General features: G+C 40.6%; 1 protein-coding gene across 3 annotated transcripts in view; it reads right to left on the minus strand.

The window, feature by feature from the left end:
* Positions 1-13893, minus strand: part of Pka-C1 (Protein kinase, cAMP-dependent, catalytic subunit 1) — a 134180-nt gene extending 120287 nt beyond the window's left edge. For 2 of the 3 annotated variants that reach the window (XM_086830713.1, XM_086830712.1), the window contains exons 1-2: positions 13590-13881; positions 10444-12634 (exon numbers count right to left, since the gene is read on the minus strand). In XM_086830713.1, the coding sequence (XP_086686839.1) occupies positions 10884-11945 (1062 nt within the window). In that variant the 5' untranslated portion in view covers positions 11946-12634; positions 13590-13881 and the 3' untranslated portion in view covers positions 10444-10883. Of the gene's footprint in view, positions 1-10443; positions 12635-13589 lie in introns of all 3 variants that reach the window. The other variant, XM_086830711.1, reaches the window with a different exon arrangement.
* Between the last annotated feature and the right edge of the window lie 31 nt (positions 13894-13924).

Below are 13924 nucleotides of genomic sequence, written 5' to 3' on the forward strand. Positions count from 1 at the left end.
TCCTTGGCTTATAAATGTCGTATCACGATTTTTTGATACTTTATTTATAGGTGGCTCTTTCACCCAACTATTCAGATACAGATATAGATATAGATACTCAAACTCGCTTTTCCTCCCAAGGAGTCAGTTGTCGAGTTTCCCTTGTCGGTAATTACGCATTTTTTGCAGTCTGTGTTTTGAGGCCATCAAATATTCAAAGGTTGGACAGCTTTCAGGTGGATTTTACCTGTGAATGCGGCAAGGGTAGTGGGTGGGACCTGGGAATGTGTCGTTCTCGTTGTCCCAGTCCCAGTCCCAGTTTCAGATTCAGTTTCTGTTGCTGTTTCTGTTTCTATTTCACTCTCCACTTAGTCCCCAGGTCGCAGTCACTTGGCCTTTTCTAAAATGCACAAAGCACTAAACACACACTGAGCACACGAGTTGGGGGTCGGAAAACTATGTCAGCAATCTTCAGTGCCTTCCAAACACGTCGTCGTCGTTTTCGTTGTCAACTGCTTAACTCCCTGCCTCAAAATATCACATATTTGTGAGACAGCTCGAGAGCCCTGGCATAGCATATCTTTCAGTATATAGATAAGACAATGGGGAATATGGGTAATGAAAGGGGTTTTTGGAGGAGATTCAAAGGATTTTCCATCAAGGGGGTTTTAGAAAATAGGTGTTAGCTTAGGTCATCAGTTTTCGGGAAGCTTTTAATTATCAGAGAAGGTATATCTGGTAAGGAATCAGGTTTCTCAGAAAGCAAAGAAGTTATTAAGGCTAAGTACTTTTAATGGAGTGACTTGCTATGACTTTCTTCTTAGTCCTAGGTTTACTTTTAACTTAAATCCCTTTATTTTCGTACACTCTACTATCCTCTAAAACACCTCTATTTTTCGTAAAAGTCTTCTATAATTTCCCATTTCCTTTATACCAAACCTTCAATTAAGTTCAACTACAAAATTCATTTAGATTTCAGGGTTTTAGAATTTCCATCAGGCTTGAGCATCTTAATTAGACGCCTTCTTCATCTTCTGTGACTAGAAAACGAGTATCTGGCAATATAAATTCCGCCTCTATTCCTTTTGAAAATGCTTTCAACTGATTTCAACTGATTTCACCCCTTGAACCCCCAACTGATTCACACTTCAATGGCCACCGTCGATGATGAGTTTCCCTTTTTGGCGGACATCTTCTCTGGTCAATCAAAGAAAATGCTTCTGTGACGGCAAGTTCAATAAACGCAAAAACGAGAAGATCTGCAATTTGCAATTCACATTCGGCGCTTTTGTTGCTCCCAATTCTCTGGTCTGCTTATTCTCCCAGACACACAGACACACTCGCTTTGAACCCTCAACTTTGTTTAATAACAAAACAAATGCAAGACAAATGCAGAGGGAAAAAAGAGGAAAATTAAAGAAAATGAAAATACAAATGAAAAGAACACAGAATCGGAATGCGAGTGGGGATCGGCATGCCAATTATCAAGGCGCCCTCCCATCGATACTTATACTTGGCCGCTGCTGTTGCTGCTCGTAAATCAAAGTGTGGAAAAGTTTTGGGGCCAATCGAGGAATAAAAGAAATAAATGGTTAGAGAGGCACGCCGCCGTATCTAATGTCAATAAACTTTTTGGCTTTGAAATCAAATCAATTTTCATGCCAAGCGAAAGCTGACATCGTCGTGATAGCGCAGGAAAAGCTGAAGGGAAAATCGATGCCCTCAAGACAAATCAATTAAAGCAAAAATTTCACGTTTATGTTATGTTATTTATCTCGTCTGAATTTCACATTTTCACTGAACTAAAGAAAAGCCCGGGACAACCCTGAAAATGAAATGAACAGGAAACGGAAACATGACAAGAAGGAGGTTCGGGGGCTTGTGGAAAACTCTGAGAGGGCTTTTTTTCGGGGGTACAGAAGCGCAAATTAAAAGCAAATTTCAATTTTTGCACTGACAGTGTCATTGTTTTTGGTGTTGCTTGCTCGGTCGCTCTCTCTTTTTTTTTTTTTTTTGTTGTAACAAAATTAACTACGAAAGTAATTAAAGACCAGGGGCAGGGCAGAGGCCAGGGCAGGGCAGGGCACAAGCTGGATGGATTGCCGGGGCTGGGTCAACTGGTGCCCGCAGGGAAAACGCAAGCGGAGACGGAGCCGGAGACGAGGGCCAGAAGGATACCCGGGCTGAGAGGTGGACATAAAGAGACTCAACTTGTCTTGCGCGCGCATGATGGCAATTAACATTACACACCAACGCACCAACAAAACGTTGGTGGATTAAGCAATTCTGGGTTAAAATATAATTAACTATAATAAAAATAATGTGGAACCTAAAAATATGCATATGAATAGAGGTACAAATTAAGCCTACATATGACATTTTAATAGAATTCTTAGAGACTAAACTTAATTAAATCATATTTCTTCATTGAATTCAATAAATTAGAGAAACAAGACAATGTCAAACCTATAAAACCTATCTTTGCAAATTAATATCAAATGGAATTTCCGTACATTTCATGGAAATGAAAAAAAGAAATGATTAAATATTAAAAACCAAAAATAATAACATAAAATCTCCGAATAATGTGGGCCCAACATTATATTTTTTCATTGACTTCAACAGTTTATAGAAACAAGACAATATCAGACCTTTAAAATCCATATTTCCAACATAATATCGAATGGAATTTCTCTTTATAAAGGAATTTCCTTAAAAAAAAAGAAATGATTGAATATTAAAAACCAAAAATAATAACATAAAATCCCCGAATAATGTGGGCCCAACATTATATTTCTTCATTGAAATCAAAATATTTTAAAAACAAAACCCTTCAAAACCCATATTTGCAATATAATATCAAATGGAATTTCCCTTTATAAAGGAATTTCCTTAAAAAAAAAAAGAAATGATTGAATATTAAAAACCAAAAATAATAACATAAAATCCCCGAATAATATGGGCCCAACATTATATTTGAAACGACCCTCGTATGCCACTCACTGAAATACTCATACACTGGCAACCTAAGGAAGCCACTGAGGATAATGGGAGGAGACCAATGGAGAAGGACAACCGGGACAGGATAAGGGATGTGGATGGGGATGGGAATGAGGAGCTTACACGCAACAGCGCCGCCGGCGACATGGCGCACAATTTGTGCGCTGCAATAAAATAAAATTAAAATTTGAAACAACTACGGACGGGGCAACATTGAAGCGAAGAAGAAGGAGGAGGAGGCCAGGGGAGAGGGAAAGTGGGGCGGAAAATTCAGTGGGAAAATGCTACGGCTGTGTGTGAGCGATGAGCATCGCACATCCATCGTCATCATTTTCATTTCTCCCTGCATCCCTTTTTTTTAGTCTTGTTACACCCGCATTATTATCTATTTGCTCTGCTCTCATTTCGCTCGTAATTATGATAAGACTGTAATTACATTTATCTGCTGTTGGCAGCATTCGACGGCAATGGCAATAGCTATGGCAACAATAGCAACAGCTGAGCGAGTACTCACCGCGCAAAGCGACTTTAATCGCAAAACTTACTGGCGACAACACTGCGTATGCGTAATATATGCAAAACTCGTTGCGTATACGTCATGGTGTGCCAGTGTCCAAGGTAAGTGCATGGAATTAGCTAAATTATCACTTAACGGCCTTCGGACATTAACAGCTGCGATTAAAGCAGCTACTAGAGGGAGTTCATGGGGTGATAATGGGTCAAGGACACTTTAGAATCGCCTTTCGATGATTAGAAAGGAGAATGCCTGAACTTTAACTGGTTCTAATTGTACGCAACTGACGTCACCATCGTCAGCTAGAGCTTAGAAACCATTTGCATGCGTAAAAACCCAATTAAATTGAGCCACAAAAAACTAGTAACTGAGGGGAAGGAAGGAAAATTCAAAGCAGCGTAAAAGAAACCTTAATAAATGAAGGCAGGCCAGCCAGCGGGGTAAAGTGTTTTTGTCATCCAAAAGATTGATGATTCAATTAATGCAAAAAGGGGAAAAAAGAAAGGCAACCAGAAGCAAACAGAAGAAAAAAAAAAGGTTCAAGTGCAGACCTTTCCTTGCCGCCCACTAAGCCTTAGTGTTTAAGAAAAAAAAATGCCACAAACACACACACAAAATAATTAATCAATAATTGTGACTTGCGTGAGGGAAGGTAAAAAAAAAGAGAGAGAAAAACCTTTATATATAAATTCATTTATTTGCCTTTACCTAGCACCTGGCCACCAGTACACGCCGCCCCCTCTCTCTTTCAATGTCAGGAAACAACAACAACAATCATTATTGATTACATGTCAATTGTATTGAATTTGTGTGAAAGAGACAGTAGCCTCTAATTCCCTTACTATATACATATATATTCTCCACTCTAATTGTATTCCTCTCTACCTGGTTTTTATCAAATTCAATTAGACGCACGACTATAACCTATAATTGTGTGTTAATAAAGCAAAAAAATAAGAGGTATAGGGGGTAATGACAATAAAACTGCAGTCATTGTTGTCTTTTGTTATCAGGACACATGGAAATGAATGCATCGAGATGATGATAATAATGATGATGATGATGTAACATCCAGAAACTGGCTCACAAACTGTGTGTGTGCGCTGTTCTGGTTACTTATTAAAGGCCACTGTCTCCGAAAGGGGTGCATATTCTTAACCCATTTCCACGGAACCGAAAACAAATCAAATTAAAAAAAAGCAAGGAAAACAGAGGGAAAAACAAAAGGGAGGGAAACTTGTGAGAAAACTTTGCCTGCGGCTGTGCATAAATATGAATCTAATAACTCCCTTTGTTTGCTCTATCTCGTCTTCGTTCTTATCGCCACCAGCTGTTGTTTTAGTTTTTGGTTTTATTTTTATTATTCCCCTCACAGTTTTGTTTTAGTTTTCTAGCCCATTGTCAACAGCAACAACAACAACTACTGGATGACAACTGGCGTCAATAAGTTTTTTTTTTATGATTTTCCTATTGATAAGCCTTGGAGGAGGAGGCACTCGATGTTCTTGCCTCCAATTGCAAAATAGCTTATCAGTGGAGGAGAGTGTTTGATAGATTAATACTGAATCAATGAATTTTAATTCGAGGAAATTCAATGACAAATAGAAAGAAAGAGTGAAAAATGTAAATATATGCAAACTTTACTGGCTTTTTTATTGCCATTCAGTTTTTTTATGTATATATTCTCTGTGGCGTTGCATGAAGTCATTCCTCTCCAACAACTGCATATATGTTACGTATATATAAACTCATATATATGTACATACATAACACCTGTCCATAAATAACGGACGGTAAACAACGGCATGGAGAATGGCGAATAAAAATGAAAAACTAAAAACACAGAGAAAATTTCAATTTTCATTGTGCAGCGTTTTCCATGTTCAATTCTATTTTATTTGCCCATAAATTCTGAATGAAAATTGCTAGTTACTGTGCGAGATAGATACAAACGATGTAAGGGTACAAAGGGGGGAGGGAGGGAGCTGAAAAGTCGGCGTTTATCTCACAGATACACACCGCACAAGTACGAGAAAAAAGTATCTTATAAAGATCGAACATTAGATGCGCTTTAATTAAGTGGAAAGATCTTACGAGGGGTTAAGATCTTAATGGTTTTATCTACGAAAAGCTGTTTTAAAGTTTATATATATAAAACGAGGGAAATTAGGAACTTGTAATTATAAAGAAAACGTTTTTTAAACAAATAAATTGCAGCAACATATTTAAAAACCGTCACTAGCAAAAAAAACAGCCCCAAAATACCCATAAAAATAAAAGACAAACAATTGGAAATTTCCGAAAAAATGTCTACACATCATCTAGATGCTGATCCTGATCGAAAATATATATAATTTATGGGGCCTGCGAAAACAAAAGTACTCTCTCTTCTAGTAGAACTAGGGGAAAGAGTAGCGAAAATAAATAAACAGTGACTACAATTTTGAAAGCAAAAAAACGACGAAAATAATTGCACAAATGAAACGGAGAGAAAAAGACGAAAACAGACGCAAAAAATAATACAAATAAAACAAGAAAAGAAAAAATTAAAACGAGCACAACATGGCGACGTGTGCGTTATTTAAATGATTTTGCCCAGTTTGCCTCGCTTGCGGTGCTGTGTCTCAATTTAAATGTTTTTTATAGCCTGCATTCGACTGCCGACTTGCCACTCCTAACAATTTTCAGATACAGATACAGATACAGATACAAAGACAGAGACAGAGACAGCAAACCGTCTGCGAAAGCGAGAGGGCCTCTATACCCCAAAAAAAAAAAACTGAACGAAATGAAACGAAGCGAAAATGTTAACAAAAGGCAAAAATCGTTTTAATTTATTCTCGATGCGTATGAAAACGAAAATACAATTCCGAGCTTTGCTTTGCATTACTTTGCTTTTGCTTCTTTGCCTTCTTTATCGCTCATTTCTTATCCCTGCACATTCGTCTCTATATATTGCTCATACGTCGTGTTGACTCAATCCGAAGTTTACTTCGAAAAAATGCTTAAAAACCGAAAACATCACGTTTATAACTTAAATAATGTACACAAATTAAGCTGGCTAAATTACTTGATAACTTTAAATTGTAATCTAGGAAAAAGTATACAAGTTTTGAACCTTGAAAAATATTATTTTAGGGCTTCAAACATTACTAAAAGTCCTGGAAAGTAAAGGAAATTCAGAGCAACTCTTGGAATTTGCTAAACTTTAGCACAAATTTATTTATTTATGGTTTCTCCGTATTGCTTTCCCTTCTTTGGCTGCCTTTCTTTCCTCTCTTTCTTTGGGGAAAAATGGGAAATGGGGGAAATGAAATTGGTCACCGGGGGGGGGCCACCCAGAACCATTTATCTTATTGAATACTTGGAAAATATTCCGGGTTTTCCCTTGCCACCACCGGTGTCTTAATTGTTTTTCCATTGTCTTGGTATCTCTCTCTCTCTTCGTGTCCGTCTCTTTATGTTTATTTTTTTGTTTCCTCTCTCTTTTGGCTATTGTTGTTATCGCCATTTAGTTGTTGCAGCGCGTGCGTGCTGACAAGACCGATTTGAGGGCACTGTTACAAGGCCTAGAGTCAGTCGCTATGTCTCCGGCTCTGTCTGCGATCCAACGTACCCGCCCCACAAGCCATCTCTCTCGGAAAATACCCCCCGTTTCCCACCAAATTTGGCTAGACAACTTTTGTGTCAGATTCACAAGCGCGTTGGCAGTTGCATTCTTGGCGTTTTCAGCCGCAGCTAAACTTGGCTTGGTCTAGGTGATTATTGGAGCAAGACGAATGCGTGAATAAAATACATAGATATATATATATCTGTGAGCTGCAACTTCTGAGAACACAGTATCCAGCTGTGTGTTGAACTTTGGCCGCGTTGCAATCAAAGCCAGCCAAATGCCACACAATCAGGCTCGAAGAAGAAGGCTAACAACAGAGTGGCCAAATTGGGTGAGACTTTTCTTAGAGAGATTTTTAGTTAGGTGTTGATTGAGACAACGTTTAAATGGGGTAAGAGCTTAAAAGTACCCTTGACCACAGTTTAATCTCCATAGAAAACTATATAATTTTATAGAAAAACATTTCTATTAATTCTAGAATATTTTTCCCCTCACTAACCTGCTTATTTATTACCCCAAGCAATCTTTACTGTGAAGGCAAAAAAACCTTTAAGTGATTGCAAAAGTTTAATTAGCTTATCAGTGAAATGTGCCAAGACGTGCCTCCCAATCACCCCACCTCCATTGATAACCCCTTTTCCCCCCTATTCGCAAATTGATAAACAATCAGAAAATCCGTAGAGTTAATGTAAATAGAGGTATAGAAACTAATGCCGCGATACTTAGTACCCATGACTACGGCGGACGGACTCTAATTGACTTGGCCCAAAACAAATGATTGATGGCCTTACTTCTCGAACAACAAACAAACGAAATGATTATAATTGGTGCCAATAAAACTGTAGACGACACATGTCGCATGGAAGTCGGAGGAGAAACATATATACTATATATATATAAACCGAAAATAGAGTCTCATTTTTCTGGCTAGGCCAAAAGGTCAGGCAAGGTCATGGTCAATGATTACCGCACTTTTTGGCAACACATTTCTTCTTCTCCGTTTGAGCCTTTCGCAGGAATTTACAACTCTCTTGATTGCGTTTCCTTTTTTAGTTTTTAGTTTCTAGTTTTTTTACATTTCCACAATTTCTAAACTTTATGCGGCATTCACACGCAGAGCTTCTCTCGCTATTGTTTTGTTTTGCTCTCTGGCAATGTTTGGACATAAAACTTAATATAATTTATTAATTACCAGCAGCGTTTTGCCTTTTGATAAAGAAAGAAACACAATTTTGTTAATGGCCAACGGGCACGCAATAAGCAGAGCCAGGAAAAATGGGGTAAAGAAGTACGATTCATAAAATAAAAGATATATTTCTTTAACTGCGTTTTGCTTTGACATTATTCATGGCTTTCTCTCTTTCCCCATCAACGTCTTCTGCTGCTTCAAATGGGTCAAGTGTGAATGAATACATTTCTGTGAAAATTGTGGGAGTTGCTTGGAATTCCAATGGAAAAAATAGTAGCAGAATAAGATCTAACAAGAAAGGAAGCAAACTTTGGGAAGCCAAAGATTGCAATACCCTTTGGGGCAAAGGTACGAATCTAAAACCGATCATAACTAAGCCAAAAATGCATTAAATTTCATTCGGTAGGAATTTCTGTGCTAGTTTTTGAAAGGTTAACAAATCTGCATACTAAGTTTTACAATTGTAGAAAACTAATTTTTTGTTACATTTTTTGACAATTTGTACGATGTAACCCATAAAAATATTATCCAAATTTTGAAAAAATTAAAAATTTCGCGGACACGGCTAGATTGATTCAGCTGTTGATGCTGATCAAGAATATATATGATTTATAGGGTCGGAAATGATTCCTTCACTGAGTTTTTAGCTTTTGACTGAAATTATGATACCCTGCAAGGGTATAAATATGTCGAGATTGTTTTTTTTTGGGATTCCGCCCTCAAACTTATGTTTAAGTAGATCTTAAACGCAGAATATTATATATTTGCTTAAATTAAATTAAATTCGAAGAAACTAGGGTAATTTTTATGATACTTTAAAATGTAGAGTTGAAATTCCTATTAAAGTTAATCATAAAATGTTCTTGAAAAAGAAAACAAAGTATGTATCCATAAGATCTCTGTGGACATTATTACTGGATTTATCTATGGTTACATTAAAGTGTAAAATGAATACATTTCTCTATAAAGGCAGGGATTCTGTTTCAATGAAAACAAAATTCAATTGAAACTGGAAAAAAAGCCTGAAAATATACAAAACGCTTGTATACAAAACTTATCTTTAATGCAGACAGTTCTTTGAAATTTGAATACAAAATAAACATCTCCATTGAATGGTTATACAACGGAGCTTTTGTCACTTTTAACTTCTGTTTCTATTTACTTTTAAGCACCATAAATTCCTTTTGAAATAAGGTAATTTGTTTACATTGGCTTTATCAGTTGTCTAGTTTGTCTGTCGAAGCGATTAGAGTCGTTGTTTCGCCTCTAACTTATGACCAGTTCGTGTTACAGTTTGCGTTTACGATCGCATTCTGACGCTTATGGCAATTAATGATTCGATGTTTACGGGTACTTTACCCCCTTGGGGGGCTCAGGCTCTACTTCGAGTGAGTGGTTATATTCTTTTTAGCGAAAAACTCACGTAGAGAGAGAACTAGCATCCGGGGGATACCAAGAAGACCCAGTCATTGGGGGGGAAACTAATTAAAAGAACCTACAATTGACGGACGATGACGACGGAGGAGTAAAGTAGAGAAATGCCTCTTGTCTCATAATCAACTCTCTGGCAGTCACTCGTTTTGCCCGCTCCACAAGCAAAAACATTCCACTCACAGCAATCAATCAATCAAATGGCGCGTCGTCCATCAATCTCCGGCTAAAGTCAAAACAAAAACAAAAACAAAACGGGAGTAGTATATACCCTTGCCCTAAATACCCTTCGTTTGCCTGCATTCTCCAAAGAAAGTACGAAATATAGTCAATAAATTAATATCTCATCCGGCAATATGGTGAGTAATAGCCATCTGTGTGAATTTACAGATTGATATATTGCATAATAAATAAGGATCGAACGAACGAATGTTCCCTACTCTATATGATGTAAGTTTAGATTAGGAAGACCCAGTTTTGTATATTAACAATGTGCTTATTCTAATAATGTGAAACATATGGGGCAACCTAATGACTAAATCATTGATCAACTCATAGATAATAAGGAATATACTCATTATTATGCTGATACATTATCCCTCTCAATCTATCCTGATAAGAGTAAATATTTCCTAAGCAGAAACCCTAAGATCAAAGTCAGCTCATTGAATGCGAATCAAAGCAAAGTTTTGATAATACATTTTGTGGAGTACTCACCTTTATGTAAATTTGTGGTGTGTGGTGATTGTGGCGCAATCCAATGTTGACAGAAGTTGGTGTGTGTTTGTGTGTACTTGTAGATGTTTGGAGCAGGAGTTGGCTTAGTAGATTTGCCCAGTTAGACGCAGATGTGATAAGAGTTGTTGTAGGTGTTGATTTAGTTTTGGGTTGGAGCTGTTGTTACAGTTGTTGTTGTTGTTGTTGTTGTAGTTGTAAGTAGTAGACATATATATAGACAAGACGACGACAACGACGACGACGATGAGGACGAGTTCCGCAATGCCACGCCAGAGCGGTGGCACCAGCGGGAGCAGTTGCAGTTGCAGTTGCAGGACACAAACGCAATAGCAGATACAATTACAGTTGCGCAGTTGCCTGGATGCAGACGCCTGCAGAACGACGAGAGGGGACGAGAGGCTGGCTGGCGGAGAGTTCCCTTAGAATTCAGCAAACTCCTTGGCGCACTTCTCGGTGCTGGAGATCCGCAGCGCCTCCTCCTCGTAGTCATCGAAATTGCTCGTGTCGCCGGGGCCCTTACACCGCGGAATGAACGGCGCCTCGATTTTCTTTTGGAAGATCGCAATCCAGTCGGTGGAGGCGAACCACTTCTGGTTCTTAATATCATTGACGCCCGCCTTCAGATTGCCGTAGCGCTTGGTCAGGTCCACCTGCAGCAGATTGCGCAGCAGGTCCTTCAGATCGGAGCCGAAATGCGACGGGAATCGCACCTTGCCGGACACGATCTTCTCGTAGATCTGGATGGGCTGATCCGCAAAGAACGGCGGATAGCCGGCGGCCATCTCATAAACGAGCACACCCAGCGCCCACCAGTCGACGGCCTTGTTGTAGCCCTTGGAGAGAATGATCTCGGGGGCCAGGTACTCGGGCGTGCCGCACAGCGTCCAGGTGCGGCCCTTGACCCGCTTGGCGAACCCGAAGTCCGTCACCTTGAGGTAGCCCTGCGAATCGATCAGCAGGTTCTCCGGCTTCAGATCCCGGTAGATGAGGTCCAGATAGTGCAGGTACTCGAAGGCCAGCACGATCTGCGCCGCATAGAAGCGCGAGTGCGGCTCCGAGAAGCGTCCCACCTTGCGCAGATGCGAGAACATCTCGCCACCGGGCACATACTCCAGCACCATGTACAGGTTGGAGTTATCCTTGAAGTGGTAGCGCAGCGAGACAAGGAAGGGGAACTGGATGGCCTGCAGGATGCGCTTCTCGTTCAGCGTGTGCTCCACCTGCTTCAGCTTGACCACCTTCTGCTTGTCGAGGATCTTCATGGCATAGTAGTCTTTCGTGGGCTTGTGCTGGACGATCATAACGCGGCCAAACGAACCGGTGCCCAGTGTCTTGATCCGCTCGAAGTCATCGAGGGCGGCGGTATTGGTCGGATTGCGGCGCCACTTGTCCTCGAACTCCTCCTTGGCCTGCTCGAGGAACTCCTTCACCGTCTCGGCGGCATCTACCTTCTTGTTTGACGTGGTGGCGTTGTTGCCCATCTTGGAGATGGTACCCGTTAGCGATGATAGCCGGAATGTGGCGCTGGCCGACACTTGAGCGTTATCCTCACCGCTAGCTCCTGCTCCTGCTCCTCCGGATGCACCACCAGATGCTCCAGTCGCTTCCGCTGCCGCTCCCGAGCCGGAACCGGTCGTGGTGCTTGTGGCGGCGGAGGGCGTGCTCTTGGCGGCGGCGGCTGCTGGCGACGGGCCGCTGCTGCTGCTGCTACTAGTAGCCTGGTCCGCTGCGGCTCCTCCTCCGGCTCCTCCCGCTGCCGCTCCGCCCTCCTCCTCGCAACTGGACTGCGCCTGTAGCTTGCCCTCGCCGGATTGGGAACTACTATGATGGGACTTTTTCTTTTTGAGGAACTGCAAAATGGACTTAGCTATTTTGCCGAGTTACGGGTAACCGGGAGCGGATGAAATTGTGGTCCTGCTGGGCCCAAGGGAGAGCTACACGCTGGAGCTCCCTCTTTCTCTTGTTGGATTAATTTTGTTGTTGTTTGTGGAAGCTTTTGGTTTTTAGGCGCGTTTAAATTCTGGTTTCGCTTTGTTTAACACGTTTGCGGTTTCTTTTTGTGTTCCGTAGAGGGGTTTTCGTTAAAACTAGTTTACACTTAAGGCTTAGACTAACATTTGGTTTAACACTTCTTTTTTTTAGGTTTCTTTTATGCTCGCGATTCGAGAAGCTGCAAAGAGAAACGAAAGAGAGGAAAAGAGAGAGAGAGAGAGAGAGAGAGAGAGAACGGCACAAATTAGCAAAAGGAATTTGGCTAAAAATAAAGAGTCCAGTTAATTATCTTTACATCGTGCGCCTGTGTGTGTGTGCGTGCTAATTAATTGAATTTGATATTTTTCTTCACTCTTATACTGTTCTATTTTGTTCTTAACAGCGCTTTGCTGGCACTTTTTCGCCGAAAGCTGCTTCTGCTGCTCATAATCACTGAATAAATAAACCAAACGAAATCACAGATAAACTCGCATTTAAAAAGGGGTGAAGAAGAGCCACAGAGAGCTAAAGAAAGAGAGGAAGCGACTTTCGATCGTGTGTCCAAACAGCTGATGTAGTGCCAGCTCGCTCGCTCTCACGCACTGCCGCGCGCTCTCACACACACACACACGCACACTGGTACACCCGCACACGCATAGTTGTTGCTTCTTCTGCTTCTTCTTCTTTCTCACGTCCCACTAAGATTTCTGTCTATTTAAATTATTAAATACTTTTGGCACCGTCTTGCTGCCTTTGCTTTGTTTTTGTATCTTTTCTTGTTTTTCTTTTCGAGCACTTTGACTTTGCACTTTGCGCTGGTGTAGGTGCGCGAGTGTGTGTGCGTGTGCGCTTCTGGTTTAGTTTTTGCAATCTCGCTTTGGCGCTCTCTTCGCTGGCACTTTCCTGCATTTCGCACACTTTAAATTAGTTAAATTGGCCTTTATTGCACGTTGTGCTAAATTTCGTTATTCGATTTGGGCATAAAAATCCCGTGGTTTAAACAAACACAATCGCACACGCATACACACACAGCGCTCGGGCTCGCGCACACACACACGCGCACACAGATTGGATAATCGATTTTTTTCACACTCATTTCCTTTTGAGTTTGCTTGACTTTGTTTTTGCTCTTTCGACTCTTCCATGCGAATTACCTTTTTGCAATTTTTACTACAATGCCAGCGGTTCGAGTTCGCGTTTAGAATTTTGCCTCCGACTTTCCGATAAATTGTGTGCACTGTAGCTGTGGATTTGATGGCTTAGATTAAAAATACCCGCATAGCCGCCGAACACGTCCGTCACGTTCGAAAATTTTTTTTTAGTAAGAGCTTATTTAGAGGAGCTTATAAGCTTTTCTGCGTCGAACAGGTCGGACAGGTGCTGCAAATTTGGCTTGCTTCCGGCTAGGCGTATTGGAGAATGGAAAAGCTTTTTGATTTTCCAACTAGCTTGTAGTCACTGCTGATTGGATTTAGTCGTTTTATATGAT

Source organism: Drosophila serrata, unplaced genomic scaffold (genome assembly GCF_035046125.1).
Source record: "Drosophila serrata isolate PLE 108 unplaced genomic scaffold, ASM3504612v1 contig_240, whole genome shotgun sequence".
Taxonomy (NCBI): domain Eukaryota; kingdom Metazoa; phylum Arthropoda; class Insecta; order Diptera; family Drosophilidae; genus Drosophila; species Drosophila serrata.